Here is a 19817-nt window from a genome sequence, read left to right as displayed (position 1 = left end):
GCGTGATCCAAACACACAGCGCTTTAGTCAATAAAAATAATATCACTTCCATAAAAAGTCTTGAATGTGATTTTTGCAACGTGTAGTTAATGCGTATGATGCAATAAACGGCTTTGGGCAAACGCTGATGCCGTAATCGATTTATTGAAGCTGTGAAGCTATGACATTACACATTCAGAAAGGAATAGTGCAGCATGGCTTGTCTTTGGTATTTATGAATATGCACACATAAATCTTACATATTACAGTGCATCAATGTAAAATACAAAACTGGTGAAATGAACGTGTAACATGCACACACAAGACAAGTGGAATGCACTAAAATAATGTGTTTGACATTAAATTCATCATTCAAAAGTGGGAGCTGGTCAGTGTTAAGGTATTTAAAATAAAATTCCTTTCATGATGTATTACTATTTTAATCATAACCTCCTAAATAAAAAGCATCAGTTTCTGACTAAAACTGCTCTGCTACTAAATGTTGAATGGTTCGTTTATTTCAACATTATAAACATGCTCCTCTTGTGTTCCACATGTGAAGGGTCCCACTCTTTCATGACTTTTAGAGTTATTAATCAGCCAATGATGGTTATGTATTGCTACAATAATCCTGTTAATATAGCTGGATAATTCAGATACTGATCCTTTGTAAACAATTGCTTAAGGATATTTCCAAACAGACAGAAAATAGAGCAGTTCTGAAACTCTATATATGGTAGATTTTAAACCTCCCGATGCAGACATGAGGTTAGATTCACTCTTCATTTTCAGATTGATTAAAATGGCTTGAAAACTTGGTAAAGTACTGCCTTTTGAGTCCAAATATTTGAGAATCTTACACAGCATTTTCAAGTAAAGCATTTAAATCCTGATTATTCATATTTGAGATGTGCATTTGAAGCTCTGAAACCATTTTACATGAAAAATGTCAACACTGAGTATGTTTACATGGACACCAATAATCTGACTATAATATGATTAAGACAATACTCTGATTTAGAGTCTAGCATGTAAACAGCGATTTGTTTTTCAATTAATGTAATCATATTAAAGTCATAATCAAACTAAACAGAAATGGAATTAAGATATGTGGAGTGTGCTGATTTTAGTGGCATTATTGAAGTGCAGTACAGACATGTAACACCGCAATCAAACTATCAGGGTTTTTTTTTTTTCCCCCATACGGCGTAATGAAACTCCATTAAAACAACACTTTCAGCAGTTCATACATCCAATATCTTGTTTGTCACAGGTGGCATGCATGAAATGTTCCTGAATGAATGTGAAACAGCAGTTAAAGTCCACAATTAAAAACGAAACATCCAAAATTACACGAAACTCCAGAGGAAATGTGGATAACGAGATGACACGATGACGTTAATCGATCTGTGTGCTATTACATGTAAATGAGGATAATTAAAGGAACATTTAAAGAGCAACTCAGGCACCGTAATCATATTATTGACTTATTCAGATTAAGACAAATGATTGGCTTACTGATGTCCATGTAAACAGTCATTGTCTATGATGAACTGATTTATATATCCTGAAGAGGTTTTGTTGTGCATAGACATTTAAAGAAATCTCTTATTGTAAATCGAGACGGCTGTGAAATATTAGAACCAAAGCCCCAGAGATAAACAAATCTCCATGAAATTTCTAAGGTTTTCCAATGCTTTTCAGAACATAAGACAACGTAAAAAATCCTACAAGGCCTAAAATATAACAATAACATCAACATTGTAGTTTTGACACAGAGCACATATCTAAATATCATATCATATATGGCAGTGACAACAGAAGCTCATGTCACATCAATGTGTAGACAAATAATCTGCAAACCCATGAGAGACGCAGCAGTGACATCTTAAATAGCTTCAGGTGCTCGTGTCTTATACTTTTAAACACTAGATTTGTGGAGCACAGATATCTGGTCACTCATAATTCTTCATAAGTGTATATTCAGACAATATCTACTAATGTGTGTGCGTACGATCAATAAAACAATATTTCTTTGATTAAAAAAAACAACCCAACACACGGAAAACCCATTTTAAACAAACAAACATCCTCCTTTCCTTCTAAATGTAAACACAAATGCAAAAGTCCTGCAACCTGCACAGGAAGACCAGACTCTTTTCCAGAAACCTGCTCCACATTCACTGTTAAATCAACATGCAGTCTTCTGATAGCGACCGTCATTCATTCATTCATATTTCACTTCTGATATAACCCTCGTGATTTGTCAATGCAACATTATGTTCAACCCAATTTCACTCATAAAAACATTTTGATGACTAGATATAAGGAGAAAACGATGAAAAGTGATGATTACTGTCAGCGATGTTGACCTGATGAAGTGCACTTCAGTTCTGCTCTTCTTTTAGATCAAACCTGAGAGAAAGATGATGAACGCATTAATCAACACTTCATTCACAAGTTAAACACACATGATTGTGTTTCTGGACCACAGAACCAGACATTAGTGTAGTAAGTGTTTTGAAATTGAGATTATACATTGACAAAGTTGAAACTGTCGCCTCACAGCATGAAGGTCGCTGGTTCAAGTCCCAGCTGGGTCAGTTGGTGTTTCTGTGTGGAGTTTGCATGTTCTCCCTGTGTTGGCGTGGGTTTCCTCTGGGTGCTCCGGTTTCTTCCACAGTCCAAAAATATGCGCTATAGGTGAATTGAGCAAACTAAATGGGCCGTAGTGTGTGAGTGTTTGAGAATGTATAGGTTTTTCCCAGTACTAGGTTACAGCCGGAAGGGTATCCGCTGTGTAAAACATATGCTGGAATAGTTGGCAGTTCATTCCGCTGTGGTAAATAAAAGACTAAGCCGAAGGAAACAGAATAAATGAAAGCTGAAATATTCTTGTTATTATGACTAAATTTGACCGAGATACAACTATAAGAAGTCTCGAATTTGAGGTGGCAAAAAATGTAAATAGTGAGAAAATCACCTTAAAATTGCCCCGATTAGGTTCTTATCAACGTACATTATGGATCAAAAATTGAGTGTTGATATATTTGAGGTAGGACACTTGCACAATGCCTTCATGGAACATGGTGTTGCTTATGCTAATGCTTTTTGGCATTAAAGGAAATGGATAATTATCCATGATCGCGCTATCTATTTCTTGTACGATATATTGCACCAAAATATATCACGATTAAATATTGTCAAGTTCATTTTACGCCACTTATTATATAATGCCAGAATGACAATATAATATCATCACAATGCAAGTCCACTCTTCTAAAGAACACTTCATTCGTCGGCGCCAGTGGTGTAGTGGTTGGGTCGCCGTGAGTGCATGTGTCGACGCACTGAGTTCGATTCCCGCCTTGCGGTCCTATGCCAATCCCTCCCCCCTCTCTGCTCCCCACGCTTTGCTGTCTACACTCTCTACTGTCCTGTCCATTAAAGGTGAAAACCCAGAAAAAATAATAATTATAATAAAAAAAGAATATTTCATTTAATTAAAGTCATTTTAATAATTAATAATGAGCCATTGGAATCAGAATGTGAAAACGGATATCAAAAATAAATAATAATAAATGTTAAGGTAAAAAGTAACAGAAGCTGTGATATCTGCTACCAGATCTATACGCTTATTTTACACCGCCACTATTTTAAAACATAAAAGCGAGGCTGCGGTGGGAAAAAACCCGATAGTACAGGATCAGCACTGTAAACATTGCAGCAACATGTTGTGTCCTACAAGCCCCCAGCTGTTGCTGCGATTTCAAAATGCAGATATGGTGCAAACATCACTTTAATATCATTCAGTTCAGTTTCATTTAAACAATTAAAAGCATATTAGGCATCAAACCCCACATCACAATCTCTGTAAGAGTAATACGCTTAAGTGTCCTCCTAGGCTTCAGTTCATTGCAGCAGGTAAACACAGTGGGGACGCTTCCCAACTTCAGCCTGTTACCCGGTGAGCAATAAAACAATGCAGACCTCTGTAGCACACCCTCATCTGTAAGTGTTGTTCCAGTACTGAAGTTTTAAAAACGTCTATTTACTGCTAACATTTAAGCGCCGCTGAGCACGTTCATAAACACCACTGATTAGCCATAATATTCACCAGTGATCAACAGGAATGACTGTTATTGGCTGTGAAGGTCGAGTGCAAACACAGATACACGGACACTGAAGCGTTTTAAATCCGCGAAGATCTGTCGATTCATGAAGCGGATCGCTCGTCTGTGTTTGCACTCGGTAAACATCGGTGCTGTGTGGTGAACTGATGACCTTCACGGCCAATCACAGTCATTTCTGTTGAGTGTGTGTGAACACAATGGCAAATCAGCTGTGTTTAAGAACGGCATCAACAGTGCCTTAAATGTTACGGGAAACGGCCGTTTTAAAAATTTTTTTATTTCAGTACTGAAATTCAGTATCGTGACATGTCATATAGTGAGAGAATCCGTTCATTAACTCGAGTTTGATGAATGGCATCAAAAATGTGTGTTTGGGAAAGAAAACGTAAGCTAACTACTGCCATTTCCATTAACTTAACCCCTTAACTCCCTTTTTATTTTCATTATTCACTCAAAACGGACCTTCGGGTCACTCGCAAGGCGGTGAAAGTATAAATTTGTGTTGATTTCTCTTCGCTGATAAGACATACAGCCAGGTACACAACATTCCTGTGTGACTCAGGCGATACTTCCGGGTTTCTTCCCATCGCAGCCTTGATTTCGCTGTTTAAAATGGCAGCCGCAGGAAATCTATTCTCAGTTGTCAGACAACAAATTAAAATATACTAAATTGATTTATTTATAGTAAACACTAGTGTTTATTTAACCATAACGACTCTGACAGCTCCAACAGAGATTGCACAATCAGCTGAAGTGTTGCTAGAATTGGTTTTTATCTATGGGCAATGCATTATATATATTGAATCAGCAAAAATAATTGAGGTCATGTCCATGTGTTGTGCGATAAGTCCATATATTGATTATTGTGACAGCCCTCTGTATTTTTAATATTGGAAAATTAACCCATTCAACATAAGTTGTGTTCCAGGGTCAAATATAAGAAGAAAATACTAGCATGTTTGTGTATTACATGTCAAAACTCACCATTGTGTGACTCCAGAGATTAAATCAATGTGTCCCAGGTCTATTTGCACCTACAGGAAGAAATAAACATGCATTAAACCCTGAAATATTGGTTTTATGGACTACTATTACTATTATTAAATGGCATTAAGTGATCCTAAAATCAAATACAATTGGCATACAATATATTAAAACCTTTGAATATTGATTTCTTTCATATTTACAGACACACAAAACATTTAACATGTATAACTGAAAGATTTTTATGTGTATAAATTAGTTTTGTATACACAATGTATTCTTAATTGCTTAAGTTTATTTTAAAAACAACTAAATCAACATTAACATTGATCAACATTTACATTAGCTTGTAAAATATCTGTTTAATAGTGATTAGTATTATTAAATGAAATAGAAACAGCATAATATGAAAATAATGTTATGAGTACTTTTATTACTGAATGAATATCACTGAAAATTATAAAAATGTATTTAAATGTGTATAAAAATGTTAAATAAAATGCATATTAAAATATATACACAATAAAATAACAATTAAATATATATATGAACGATATCTGATGTTACAAATAGTCCATATCAACATTTTAAAATTGTATTTCTACAGACATTTTATTATGGACAAAAGTTGTTTGCATTATAAATGTGATGTTTTCATAGATGTATTTTTAAAACAATATAATACACCATTTATTTTGGTGTTAATTATTAATAGTGTTCTTACACCGTTTCCAACTTTAAATTCCAGCACTTTTCAAGCCCTTTCAAGATGCATTTTTATGTTTTTTTCAGCACCTAACAACCACAGTACTTCTTCACATTTAAATCCATTGTGCTATTTTAAAAAACACAATATGACCTTTCAACTTAAATTGTTGAATACTTTGGTGCATTGATTTATTGAAATAGTTCACCCAAAAACATAAAAAAAGGAAAAAAAATGCAGTTATTGGATGAAGTATCTTTTAAATTTTGGTCTCTTTCTACCTAAAGTTGATTTCTCAAAAAATGAGCTTAGTCAGATTGTGTTTGGGTGTCGTACCAAACTTTCATGTCCACCGCTATTCAAAAGTGATGTAACAAATAAAATCCTAATGAGTTAGAGAGTATTCCTTCTGCAAATTAATGAACTATTTCAACTGTTTCGAAAATCAGTCACCAAATATGGAAACCACAGTTTGAAAGCTTTCATCAATATTACTTTTTATTATTGTCAATATTACTTTGGGTTAGGACTAAGGTACTGTTTTAACTGTATGGCAAATGTCCCACCTGTCAAATGGTTTTTGTTATGTGCAAAATGCATTTTAAGCTAAAAGAAAAACTACTCTGTAAGATAACGAATTTTTATGAAAGCAATGCAATTTCAAATTCAAGCAGGTTCAAGCACTTTCTCCAAAATCCAAGCACTTTTCTAACCTTAAAAACGCTATATTAAAAATCAAGCATTTTCCAGTACGAACCCTGTATTAATCACTTATCGATTATACTTTTAAAAAAAATAAAAAATAAAAACCTTAGTATGTAATTTGGGGTTTTTATGTGTTCCTCCACATAACCCAGTAGATGTGAACTGACCTGGCCGATCACGTCTTTGTCTCGGTTCATGAAGGACGAGGAAGCGTTTTTCACACACACACTGAGCTCTCTTCTCTGAGCCTCTTCCATACTCATATCAAACTCAAACCTGCAGAATAAACACACACACACTTGCTGAAAATCTCAGAAAAACACTGAATGTCCTCAAGTGACGCTGCACAGATCTGAGAACAGAAAAGAACTTATTTTATTCCAGACAGACTAAAAGAAACAAAACTTAAAAAATATTACAGGAAATCCTCTGAAATCTCTGTGAAACATCCCTTGGGACTTGTTTTTGTAGGTCATTTATTTGATATATATGTTTTAATACTGGATCTGAAGTTTGAAAGATGAATGAGGCCAAGCACAGGGATCTCCAGGATGAAAACCTCTCCAGAGTGCTTAGGACCTCAGACTGGGCAATAACAAGACAATGACCCTAAGCACACAGCTAAAAAAACAAAGGAGTTGCTTCACAACAACTCTGTGACTGTTTTTGAATGGCCAAGCCAGAGCCCTGATGTAAACCCAATTGAGCATCTTTGGAAAGACCTAAAAATGGCTGTCCACCAATGTTTATCATCTAACCTGAGGATCTTCAAGGAGGAATGGCAGAGGACTTCCAAATCCAGGTGTGAAAAAATGTGTTGCCTCTTCCCCAAAAACACTCATGGCTAAATTAGATCAAAAGAGTGCTTCAACTAAATACTGAGCAAAGGGTCTGAATACTCAGGACCATGTGATATTTCAGTTTTTCTGTTTTAAATAATCGGCAAACATGTCAACAATTCTGTGTGTTTCTGGCAATATGGGCTGCTGTGTGTACATTAATGAGGGAAAATTATTAACAAATTATTTTAGCAAATGGCTGCAATATAACAAAGATTGAAAAAATGAATGCTTTCCGTACAGACACACACACTTCTACACATACACCCACCCACACACACCTTTCATTGAATTCTGGATTGAGGTTTTTCTTCTTCACACTGGTCTTTCTCTTGGTGGCCTTGCTTTTATCGGGCAGCAGAATGATGGAGACGTAAGTGTCTAAGCTGTCCTTAGATAATGTGACCAGACCCCTGAAACACACACACACACACACACACACACATATTAGTGTCCTGTAATCACCTCAAACTTTACACTCTCAGAGATAACTCAAAGAGTCATCATGTGTGCAGCTCAGACCTGCAGTTGTGGACGAGCAGTGTCAGCTTCTTCTGGAAGGACACGGAGAGCTGAATTTGACCCGTTGTGGCCGTTTGCTTGTTACTCAAAACCGGACCTGAACCCATCGCCACTAATGCCGCCATTTTGGAATCCAGGATCTGGATAAAAGACGAAATCTCAGTTATTTGTTGACGTTTACTGAAGGTCTGGGTCAGTTGGCATTTCTGTGTGGAGTTTGTTCTCCCCGTGTTGGTGTGGGTTTCCTCCGGGTGCCCAGTCCAAAGATGTGGTACAGGCAAACTGCATAAACTAAATTAGCCATAGTGTGTGTGTGAATGAGAGTGTGTGTGTGTGGGTGTTTCCCAACACTGGGTTGCAGCTGAAAGGGCATCCGTTGTGTTAAACATATGCCGGAATAGTTGGCGGTTCATTCCGCTGTGGCAACCTCTGAAATAGGGACTAAGCAAAAGGAAAATGAATGAATTTATTCCTGTGAATAATATTCATTCATTCATTCATTTTCTTTTCGACTTAGTCCCTTTATTATTCAGGGGTCGCCACAGTCGAGTGAACCGCCAACTTATCCAGCACATGTTTTACACAGCGGATGCCCTTCTAGCTGCAACCCATCACTGGGAAAGACCCATACACTCTCATTTACACACATACACTACAAACAATTTAGCTTACCCTATTCACCTAAAGTGCATGTCTTTGGACTGTGGGGGAAACCGGAGCGCCCGGTTCCCCCCACAACTGTGTCGCCCTGTGAATAATAATCAATTTAAAATAGCCATTGAGTAATCCTTTAATGATTATCCAAGGATCAAGTTTTCAGTTGAAATATGGAGGATGTATGATGAGGGCTAAGGGGAAGGGTTAGATAGCCACTTTAAATGAAGATTTTTCAGAACCACACTCGAAACCAAGTGGTAAATTTCCCAGAAGGGGTACAAAAATAGAATTGGGATTGGGCCTAAGGCTTAAAATATATTAGTTTTTCTCAGTGGCTTTGGTGCCTTTCTCACAACACTATTTACATTAGCACAACAGTTAATACATTTCTCAAAACAGTTAGTACAAACTGCAAAACCTAGTTGATAACCTGCAAAAGCAAGTACTGATGTCAATGAAAGTGTCAGTGTCATCAAGATGAAAAGTCCTGACACCATTGATTATGAACAAAATGGCTGTCATGTTTTCATTTTTTCCAATGCAAAAAAAGTCAGATTTTGGTGACACTTCCTGAAAATGACAGACAGACAGACAGATAGATAGATAGATAGATAGATAGATAGATAGATAGATAGATAGATAGATAGATAGATCTGACCTTCAGCTGAGCTCTGAGCAGAATCTGACTCTGTGGTGAAGCTCCATCCAGACTCAGCCATTGGTCCAGCAGAAGATCTGGTTTTAAAAGCAGCTCTCTGATTGGCAGAACCAAAGAGCCCATTGGTTGATCCCAGGCACTCGAGAGCTACACCAAATAACAAGAAACCAAAACAGAGTGTAAAATCATTAAAATACAAAGCTGAAATTAAAATATACAACTCATAAATTCGTCTTTTCTTCCATATTGTGTTGTAAATCCAGGTGAAACGGGTTCTAAAACAAAGATAAATGAAAGACAGGACTTGATTTAGTCTATCATTCATTCATTGGATGGTGGTGGTTTGCTATTGGTGGAATGGGAAGTGATTGACAGGTTGATCCCGCCTTCATGTCAGTAAACACCAATAAGAAAAAAGATGCCATTAAGGATGGAAGGATGTTAAGTGAAACTGCTGATATACAGCATCGTTACAATGTTAAGAATGTACTTCAGCATTGCAATTATCACTATTTTTATGAATATTACATGCACTAACACGATGCTCTATATGTTAATCTCTTAAATAAGCACATTTGACTACAATATCCTCACCTTGATGATGAGCATATCCTTTTTGGGGTCATGAACCAGAAAGTCAAACGTTTCATTCCAGTGAGGAGAAGACGAACGTTCACACACCTTTACATTGGACCAAACAGAGAGAGCAAATAAATAAATGTGCATATTACATTTAAAAGACACTGTTTTTACTGATATGAGTCTCCTGCCTTGCTTTTATGAGACGTAGCTCCAAGTATAAGTTCAGCTGCAGCTTTGGGTTCCTTTCCACTTTTCTTCAGCTAGAGACAGAGAGAAACATCAGTGCTTACAAAGGTTTATTAACAGGTTGTTCCAATTATTATAATATACATGTAATTCCATTAAGATGCATAATTATTATGATAAAATTACATGATATATTTTATTAATAATACTTAATTGTGTATTTATAATCACATAGAAACTTTAAAATATTTTTGCAAATAAAATATTTAAAAATGACTATTGCAGGTAAGAGAGATTTGTTCAACACCTTTTAAATTAAAAATTTAAACTTATATTTTAAATGAACTCTTTCATTTAGTCTTCGCCATGATGACAGTACATGATATTTTGCAAGATACAAGTATTCAGCATAAAGTGACATTTAAAGGCTTAACTAGGTTAATTATGTTAGCTAGTCACGTCAGGAAATTGGGCCAGTTATTGGATAACAATGGTTTGATCTGTGGACCATCTAAAAAATAATTTCTTAAGTGGGCTAATAATCTTGACTTGAATTTTAAATAAAAAATTATTAATAACTGCTTTTATTCCAGTTAAAACTAAAAGTATAAGACTTTCTCAAGACGACAAAAATATTATAGGAAACACTGTGAAAATGTCTTGCTCTGTTAAACTTCGCTTGGGAAATATATGAAAAATTAATTAAATATCACAGAAGGGCTAATAAAAAAACACACATACATACACATGTATATAGATGTACATACATCTATAATATTTGTAATAGAAGATTCAAGTTCAACATTCAGCATAGGTTTTTAATACATAAAATGACAGAATAAACAATTACACTACCTGACAAAAGTCTTGTCACCCATCCAAGTTTTAAGAACAACAAATAATAACTTGACTTCTAGTTGATCATTTGGTATCAGAAGTGGCTTATATGAAAGGCAAAGGCCTCTAGATTACGCTTATTTTAACAAAATAAAACATGATCATGCTTTTATTTTTAATGCTTTAATTAGGACAGTAAGGTCTGACTTTGCTTAGACAAAAGTCTTGTCATTTAACTGAAATATTGTCCAGTATAGAATATAAAGTCATGGTGCAGTGGAAACAGAATTAATATTGTGTATGACTCCATCATGAGCTTGGAGGACTGCATCCAGACATCTCTGCAATGACTCAAATCACTTATTAATAAAGTCATCTGGAATGGCAAAGAAAGCTTGCAGGACTCCCAGAGATCATCAAGATTCTTTTCAGTCATCTTCAATGCCTCCTTCATCTTACCCCAGACATGCTCAATAATGTTCATCTCTGGTGACTGGGCTGGCCAATCCTGGAGCACCTTGACCTTCTTTGCTTTAAGGAACTTTAATGTGGAGGCTGAAGTATGAGAAGGAGCGCTATCCTACTGAAGAATTTGCCCTCTCCTGTGGTTTGTAATGTAATAGGCAGCACAAGTGTCTTAATACCTCAGGCTGCTGTTGTTGTCATCCACTCTGCAAATCTCTCGCACGCCCCCATACTGAAGATAGCCCCAAACCATGATTTTTCCTTCACCAAACTTGACTGATTTCTATGAGAACCTTGGGTTCATGCAGGTTCCAGTAGGTCTTCTGCAGTGTTTGTGATTATTGGGATTAGATTAGATTAGATTCAACTTTATTGTCATTACACATGTACAAGTACAAGGCAACGAAATGCAGTTTAGGTCTAACCAGCAGTGCAATAGCAGCAAGTGCAGGATATAGGTATAAATTATAAAGTGCAGTTATAGAAAAACTATGGTGATATTTACAGATGGATGTACTATAAACATTATATACAGGTTGTATTAGCTATGAACAGATTTACAATAAATATATGTACAGGATACCATTAATAGCAGAGGTGTGCAGATAGATAAACATAATTACAAATGTCCATGTGCAGTGGGTATGTCCAGTTCAAATAAGTGAAGATCTGATGCAGTTCAACAGATCATTCATTGGAAAAATCTACCTTCTGACACTTTTCTAAATGATCAACTAAAAGTCAAGTTATTATTTGTTCCTATTACAACTTAGATCGACGGAAAGACTTTTGTCAGGAAGTGTAAATTGAAATATAACACAATGTATTCTTTTATACATTTAAAATTAGTTATAAAGAATATATTGAACTACTAAAAGTGGCCATATTGATGGAGACAGATGTAGACGTATAAACGGAGAACGCTGATGTGACTGTGACTCACGGGCAGCTGATGAGCTCTGTCTAACAGAATGAAGAGCAGCGCTGCTGAAGCCACACTCTTGTTCTGGTAGGACTGCGAGCTCTGCATCTGCATAACCTGAAGCAAACACACACACACACTCGTTCACTATGAAGTCAGTGCTATATAAAGACTGTACTAACTGTCTCTGGTTAAACTGACCTGCTCCAGTTTGTCCCGCTGGGTGACGGTGGGCAGCCACTCCACAACCAGATGCACACGGCCATGTTTGATATCATTCAGTGTAAACCACTGCAAACCACAAATTAACAGCAGGAAAGAGTCATGTGTGTGTTCTGCTAATTAATATTGTGAGAAACACAGGTCATTAAGCTGAGTGTTTCTTTTATTTTAGTGATAATCATTTAAAATATTTAGAAATATTTTAAATATTGCACAAAATATCATGATAATATAATAATTTAATATTAAATATTTTACATCTTAATTTCAAACAAAATGTTCTGTTGAATTTACAGATCAGAGTGAAAAATACTCACCTCATCATTGTACTGAGATTTGATAATGTCTCCAAGTCTGAGCTTAAATCTGGGTGAACATCAGGAAAATAATGTTATTTATGTTGATTATGGCATCTGAAATACTTTTTTAAATCAATTACCTTCTTAAATAATTATTAATTTCTCTGACTTTTTTGTTGTTGAATGTGATGGATTAATAAAAAAACAATAAATAAATAATAAATAAATAAATAATCTAATTTATGATTCATTAATAATTTTTTTAAATAATTAAAAATGCTTTTTTTTTCGTCATTCTAGTTAAATTCAGTTTTTTATTAAAAGTAATTGATCAGAAAATTTAAATGGTGTATTACATATACATATGGAAATACTATATATGAAGAGTTCAGATGCAAAAGCCGCTAAACGCCACTTCCGCCTAGAAGCATAGATTTGCTTCAAATCATCTAAATCCCAGCGTCAGTGCAGTCAGAAATAACTGTTTGTTGGCAAAAGCCGCTAAACGCCACTTGCCTTTAGCAGCAAAACATCCTTTACCTCAAAACTCTGTGCATTACAAGAAAAAGAAAACACTGTCGGAAGTGTAACATGCATTCATACCGTTTTTTTTGCGCAGCGATGCTACTTTGAATGAGTCTGATTTACTATACATTAAACAGGAACTGCGTTTCACGACAGAGTTAAGATGCTGCTCTTTTATGCCACGTGGATGCTATGAGGATACACAAGGGATCAAGGCCTTAAGTATGGTGAGGATGAATTAATGACAGCTTCTAAAATTGTCTGAGAGGCATCCCCTTTTTGCCCAGCAGGCCCACCTTGTGTTTTATTTGCTAATTTATGCTATTTTTTAAAAGATAAATATGATGTATAAAACTACACAATATTTGTATTACCTCATAATACCCATACGTCTGATTAATGGACAATGCACAGATATTGATGTTTTACAATGTTATTACACTACATTATTTGAATCTACTAAGCTTAGTTTACAATGTTTGCATTGTTCTATTTACATTAAATCTAAATCCCAAATATCAGAAATGACTACAGATTGTTAAGATTTAATTAATGTCAGTTTTAATGTTATTGATTAATGCATTTACTTGACAGATTTCATTCATTCATTTATATTCTGCCTTTTCCCTGGTTTATCACAGCGGAATGAACCGCCACTTACTTGACAGATTTATTTATTTTTAATTTTGGGTGGTCTGTGTAATGTGTTTCATGTTAGGTAAAAGAATCTTTAGTGATTTTCAACTAAATACACCGTCTTGTCCCAATAGGAGGATTTGGAGGTTTTTGCAAAAAAAGCACACATGGATTTAGCTGGTTTTGACGCAAAAGAAAATTTACCTTGTTAAAAACCAAACAATTGTCTAAAGTGACATTTTTAAACAAAATTTATTTTATTTACTAGCTAATAACCTAATCATTACCTATTAAATTAAACTTCTGAACCTAATCAGAGGAGCCTGATAGAAAATGCTCATATACAAGAAAAGAGGTCTGATTAGAGGGTTTTGCTATTTTATATATATATATATATATATATATATATATATATATATATATATATATATATATATATATATATATATATATATATATATATATATATATATAAATAATCAAAAGAATCCATTAATTGCATTTAAATTAATATTAAATAAATTCTTTGTACTACACATTGCTATTTATAGTTTTAATAATTAAAATAATCAACAAACTGAAGACAGTAGTCAAAAAGTAATAGGGAAAATATACAGTTGCCTCAAAATTGAATGCATAAATGCAAGAATTTAAGCCTTTTTTGAACAGTGTTTATTGGTGAAAAGGTTTTGTAAATATACTAACCTTCCAAGGAAATCATCAGAATCAACATCCTTATCATAGACCTCGAACTTCACCTCTAGATTATGATCAGGACTCAGAATCAGCTAGTAAATAAAAAAGACAGACATTACTGTTGAGCTTTCAGACACAATAAAATAAAATATAAAGTAAAACAATAGTTATCATACCAATTCATATTCAACTAAACAAACGTCATTTTAACATATTTAAGAAAAAAGTAAACAAATATTAATCAATTTAAAAATTATTTATTTTGTGATTGGGGCTCAGTACCATATAATAATATTGAAAATGAGAAACATAACTAGTTAAGCTCCTTTAGTTTATTTCTCCTTTTATTCTACTGAAAATAATGTATCACTACTATATAATAAATAGCACTATTATATAATAGAAGAATTAAAAATCACATATTTTATATAATATTAAACAAAATGTCTTGTCCTTCGCACCTCATACATCTCATTCCAGGTGGGGTTGAGGTTCTCCTTGATCACGTGACTCTTAAATGTTGTGTCTCCGATGTGGATCTTGACATACGGGTCACTTTTCCCCTTCACCATCCCACCCATCAGACTGTCCTTCGCCACCAGATCCTGAGCCTCCAGCAGGTGAAGCCGCAGCAGCCCCTGCAGGACACACAGCAAACAACCACCACATTTGAAAAATACACTCCTGACATGCTGAACATGTCCCTGCAGCCTTAGATTCAATGCAAGACACTGCAGGTGAATAGGGTAAAAACAACAACTATTATTTAATTAATAATTGAGAGCATTTTTGGAGCTTTTCTAAAGTGTTCTGTTTAAATATACAAATAAGATATTATTTTCCTAAAGGGATAGTTCACCCAAAATGAAACAGTATATCATCATTGTCATCTTTACTTGTTCGAACCATAGACTGTAAAATATATGGACGTAGCATCCGTGACGTCACCCATAGGTTTCTGAACACTGCAATAGAAGCTACAAGTAGGCGCGGCCAACCGTCGCCATTTTGTTCGCGCGTCATCGCACCCATGGCGGGATACCAAACAAGGCCAAAGAGGCGGAGAGTGAGCGGAGCAACAGACACCTGCTGGCACTTTGCTTAGACCTGGCAGACAGACTTTATTTTGGGAGAAATGCTTGATACTTCATTACCTGCGACTCGTTTGTGTTCTGACCACATGTGCTTGGCTGTACACTATATCAATAAAGTGTTTAGACTTTTAAAAACACTGTAGTAATACAGTGAGCCACTAAACATTGTTCTTATGACGTTTTTCTACAGGAGGAAAACGCGAAATTCTTCCAAACACTTCAGATATAGTGTGTGTTAGTAAATGCAAGACTATTGATGAACTCCAGCATAACACTGTATGATAACGCTTCAGATGACTGTTCTATAGTCTACAGCTAATCAATCTGTCACATTCTGGAGTGCTTTACGGGTCTAAAGAAAAATATTAATGATAAATGATCTTAAATAAAACAAATACATTTATAGAGATGGTATACAAGTATATAACTTTACTCACATGGGAAACGGAGGCCACGTGAATGGTTTGTGAGCACATTTAAGTGCACACAGCATCCCATATCATCTGATAATTGTAAGAAATAAGTCCAAAAGGCAGCTGACTGTGTAAAGCCACATAAAACAACACAAAAATACCATGAATATGCCGAGATCAGTGGCTAATCTGCCTGATTTAGCTGAGGTGAAGTGACGGCGACCAGCGAGACCTAGCTGTCACTCAAGTGGCCACGCCCTTAATTATGCAAACTTAATATAACCTAAAATAAAGGAAATGGATGAGTTATAAAAAAATTCACGCCCCTCACAGTTGTCATGAAGGGTAATAATAGCTATATGAACCAAAATCATTATTTGTACCAGGCTGTAAACACCTTTTTTTCTGCTGTAAAGTTGGCCATTCTAACAGTGGGCTCAATTGCACTTTGCTCTATTATGGAGCCAGGACTAGCGGAATTTTGATGAATTGCAGTTTCAGTTACTTCCGTATTGGCTTCCCGAGGGAGAGCGGGAGGTTGCCGCTTGGTTCAAACCTGTTTGAGTTTCTTTTTTCTGTTGAACATAATATGTTATTAAGTGAGCTGAACACCTGTAACCATTGACTTCCACATAGTTGTTTTTTCTACAATGAGTGTCAATGGTTGCCGGTTTTCTACTTTTTTCAGAATATCTTCTTCTGTGGTCAACAGGAGAAAGAAAATCATAAAGGTTTGAAAGCACTTGAGGGTGAGTAAAATGGAATTTTTGGGTGAACTATCCTTTTGAGAAGGCACAAATCTGCAAACATTTGAAGGTCAAAATCTGAACTGTTAATGAAGTCAGGTTCATAAATCCTATTTTTGTTTCCTGCTATATTAGAGTGAAAGGTTTTTACAGAGGAGATTTAGCTAACCTTTTTTAGCACTTTATAATTTTGTAAACACAGCAGACAAAAAAGAAGAAAAAAAATTATTTTCACATTATTTTGTAGGATTAAATTTTGAACAAAACCCTCAGAATACAGATACGAGTAAAAGTGTGCCGTTGGTGAAGTTATAGTCTTTAGAAATATGTAATTTAATTTAAGTCTACAGACACAAATTGATAAAGTTCAACAACAAAAAAAACTTAAATGTTTTCTTTCCATTTGGCAATCTAAAAAAATGGACAAGTGCAGGGAAACAAATCTGTTTTTATTAGTATTGTCAAAAATCAGTGGTGATGTTGATCCAAAAATATAAAAGTAAAGCAACAACAACAACAAAAACACTCACTTTGCTGCCAAAGTTGGAGTCGGGGCTCGTCTTTTGGGGTCTCGTGTCCGTAGAACTGGTCACTTTTGTCTCCTCAGCAGAAACACTGGGAGAAACGCTCCTGTGAGACCTGAACAACATCAACAGAGAGACGATGTATAAATTATGTAATCACAATCCATCAAGATTATGATTATTAATATTACTGTTATTTAATATTAGTAGAATAATATTAAGTCTTTAACTCACGGTTCTGCTGGTTTATCCAGGTGTTGTGAATCTTTATGGGCTGATTCCTTATATTCAGCAATATCAGTAGTGGAGTCAGGAGCTTTACTGAGATTCTGTAAATGACGAGAAGCAATGCCTTTAATTAACAAATCATTGAAGCTTTTTTAATAAATTAAAATACATTAGAAGCATAATATTCAATTAAGTAAAAAAATAATTAAAAATATGTGCGTGTGTGTCATTTTTACAAAACGTCACTTTACATTCATGTTACTATAACACCAGAATTATTTTACTGGAATTTACAGAAAAAAAAAGAATCAAAATAATTGATTAACTTAAAGTAACTGATTAACTAAAAAAAAAACAATCATTTGCTCAAGACAGTACACCAAATAACCATATCCACCATATACGTTCAACAAATCAACAACAAACCTACAACAAAAAATAAATACTTAAAAAAAATGGATGAATAAAAAAAAAAAAAAAAAAACTTTAGGACAAATTACCTGATGCATTTAAAAATTTCAACACTTTCAAAATGACATTGTTTAAAATATTTACTTTTATTTATATTTTTATGTAATCTAAAATATAAATCCATTAATAAATATACAAATTGAAATTGCAATGAATATATAAAGAAAAATGTTAAATAAAATAAAATAATTTACATACATTATTCACTGAATTCAAATGTTCGATTAAATGAAATGGTAAATTTAGCTGTACACACACAAACCTCAGTCGGCATGTGTGTTTTGGGTGTTGAAGGTGTGTGCTGCTCCTCCATGGTGTGAGTTGTCTGTTTCTGATGTTCTTCAGGCAGTGATAAAGGAACAGGAAAAGTAGACGCTGCAAGTTCACTCAACCTGCTGAAGACCAGCACAAACAAACAGATTCAGCTCTTAATCAAACTCAGTTATATGCTCTATATAATATCAGCAGTCATGATCAGTCAAACCTTTGCTTTGTTGGCAGTGTTTTCTTCTCCGACTCTTTATTGACCGCAGCGGGGGAATGTTCAGAAGCGACTGGGCCTTTTTCTTCATGCTCTTCTGCTGTCAAATGATCTTCAACAACAGGCTTCTGACGATGAAAAACACTCGAATCCAGCCTTGAGTCCAAAATCTGAAAATAAAGAACAAATTTAGCTGTTGGTATAGGCTAGATTTGACAACTAGTGATGCAGTAATCTCGATTTTTCATGCCCAAATCTGATTGTTTTTACCATTTATTAAATCTTCGAATGCATATTTTATTTAAAGCAGGTAGTGATATTAACTAGATATATTTATACAATTCCAAAATATTAAGCAAATAAATAATAATCCTCTCTCCCTGGCGGTGGTTTAAAGCAAAATTACAATTTATTTGGTTAGAGATTTTAACAAGCAGGTGAACTGGTATTTAAAATGCATTATTACAGGGCTCTCTGAAATACTCGATTCTGATTGGTCAATCATGACCTTAGTTTCAAGTTATGTTATTATATGTTAGATAACAAGCGGTTAAACCAATAACACAGGCTCAAGGGAGTATGAATCTTGACCGTTAGTAAATATATTCATTGTGGATGCACCGAATTTTCAGCTGCTAAAATTTATCTGCTGAAAAATTAGCCTAAAAAGCCTATGCAGCGCCACACTGGCCAGCAGTGTTCATTGTGCTAGTTTCACTTTTCCTCCACTCACAGCCATTGCACTGTGTGAAGCGGCTTTCACACTGGACGCAGAAAGTGCTGTGCTATCAAACCCATTCATTTCAATGGCTTGTGCCAAAAAAGGGCAGTTTGTTGCTGTGCCAATATTCTGCTCATGCACCCACATACATATCTATAAATAATCCACAGCTGTCTAGAATACTTGATTCTGATTGGTCCGTGGGGACATTCCAAGGTATGTAATTCCCAGATAAGGCTCATCAGAGTACTTAAAATCATCTTAACCATCAGTGAATATATTCACATACATGATTATATGCTTGTCTGGAACGCTGCTGTTTTTTGACTGTTTGGCACCATCTTGCGATAATACATAGGTTAGTGTATGCTGCATTCAGTTGTTCTCAATTCTGTCAGTTGTGCATTTCATTAAAATGATAAAACTCTTGTGACTCAGAACAATGTTATGTGTCTAATTTGTGCTTTTTATGACAAGAAGCAGTGTAATAAGAAGGATAAAGTACATCCAGGTGGTTGCTTTCGCAGAATAAAGCCCTTCAGTATTATTCAACAGTCCTCTGCTTTGTATTAGCTTCTGATCTCAC

The 19817-nt window shown here is 35.0% G+C and overlaps 1 protein-coding gene across 2 annotated transcripts in view; it reads right to left on the bottom strand.

Annotated features, from left to right (window-relative positions):
- Window positions 1-125: 125 nt before the first annotated feature.
- The window catches only part of esyt1b (extended synaptotagmin-like protein 1b), a 91221-nt gene continuing 71529 nt past the window's right edge, over window positions 126-19817 (bottom strand). For both annotated transcript variants that reach the window (XM_056460542.1, XM_056460543.1), the window contains 17 exons: window positions 18514-18680; window positions 18292-18424; window positions 17565-17659; window positions 17337-17445; window positions 15015-15191; window positions 14563-14645; window positions 12715-12763; window positions 12377-12466; window positions 12197-12292; window positions 9954-10025; window positions 9778-9864; window positions 9184-9330; window positions 7869-8008; window positions 7628-7759; window positions 6675-6783; window positions 5097-5146; window positions 126-2394 (listed from right to left, as the gene is read on the bottom strand). In XM_056460542.1, coding sequence (XP_056316517.1) covers window positions 2367-2394; window positions 5097-5146; window positions 6675-6783; window positions 7628-7759; window positions 7869-8008; window positions 9184-9330; window positions 9778-9864; window positions 9954-10025; window positions 12197-12292; window positions 12377-12466; window positions 12715-12763; window positions 14563-14645; window positions 15015-15191; window positions 17337-17445; window positions 17565-17659; window positions 18292-18424; window positions 18514-18680 — 1764 coding nt within the window. In that variant the 3' untranslated portion in view covers window positions 126-2366. The remainder of the gene's footprint in view (window positions 2395-5096; window positions 5147-6674; window positions 6784-7627; window positions 7760-7868; window positions 8009-9183; window positions 9331-9777; window positions 9865-9953; window positions 10026-12196; window positions 12293-12376; window positions 12467-12714; window positions 12764-14562; window positions 14646-15014; window positions 15192-17336; window positions 17446-17564; window positions 17660-18291; window positions 18425-18513; window positions 18681-19817) is intronic.

Source organism: Danio aesculapii, chromosome 6, assembly GCF_903798145.1.
Source record: "Danio aesculapii chromosome 6, fDanAes4.1, whole genome shotgun sequence".
Taxonomy (NCBI): Eukaryota; Metazoa; Chordata; class Actinopteri; order Cypriniformes; family Danionidae; genus Danio; species Danio aesculapii.
The sequence above is the reverse complement of the archived record's forward strand: the minus strand, read 5'-3'. Positions and strand labels throughout refer to the sequence as shown.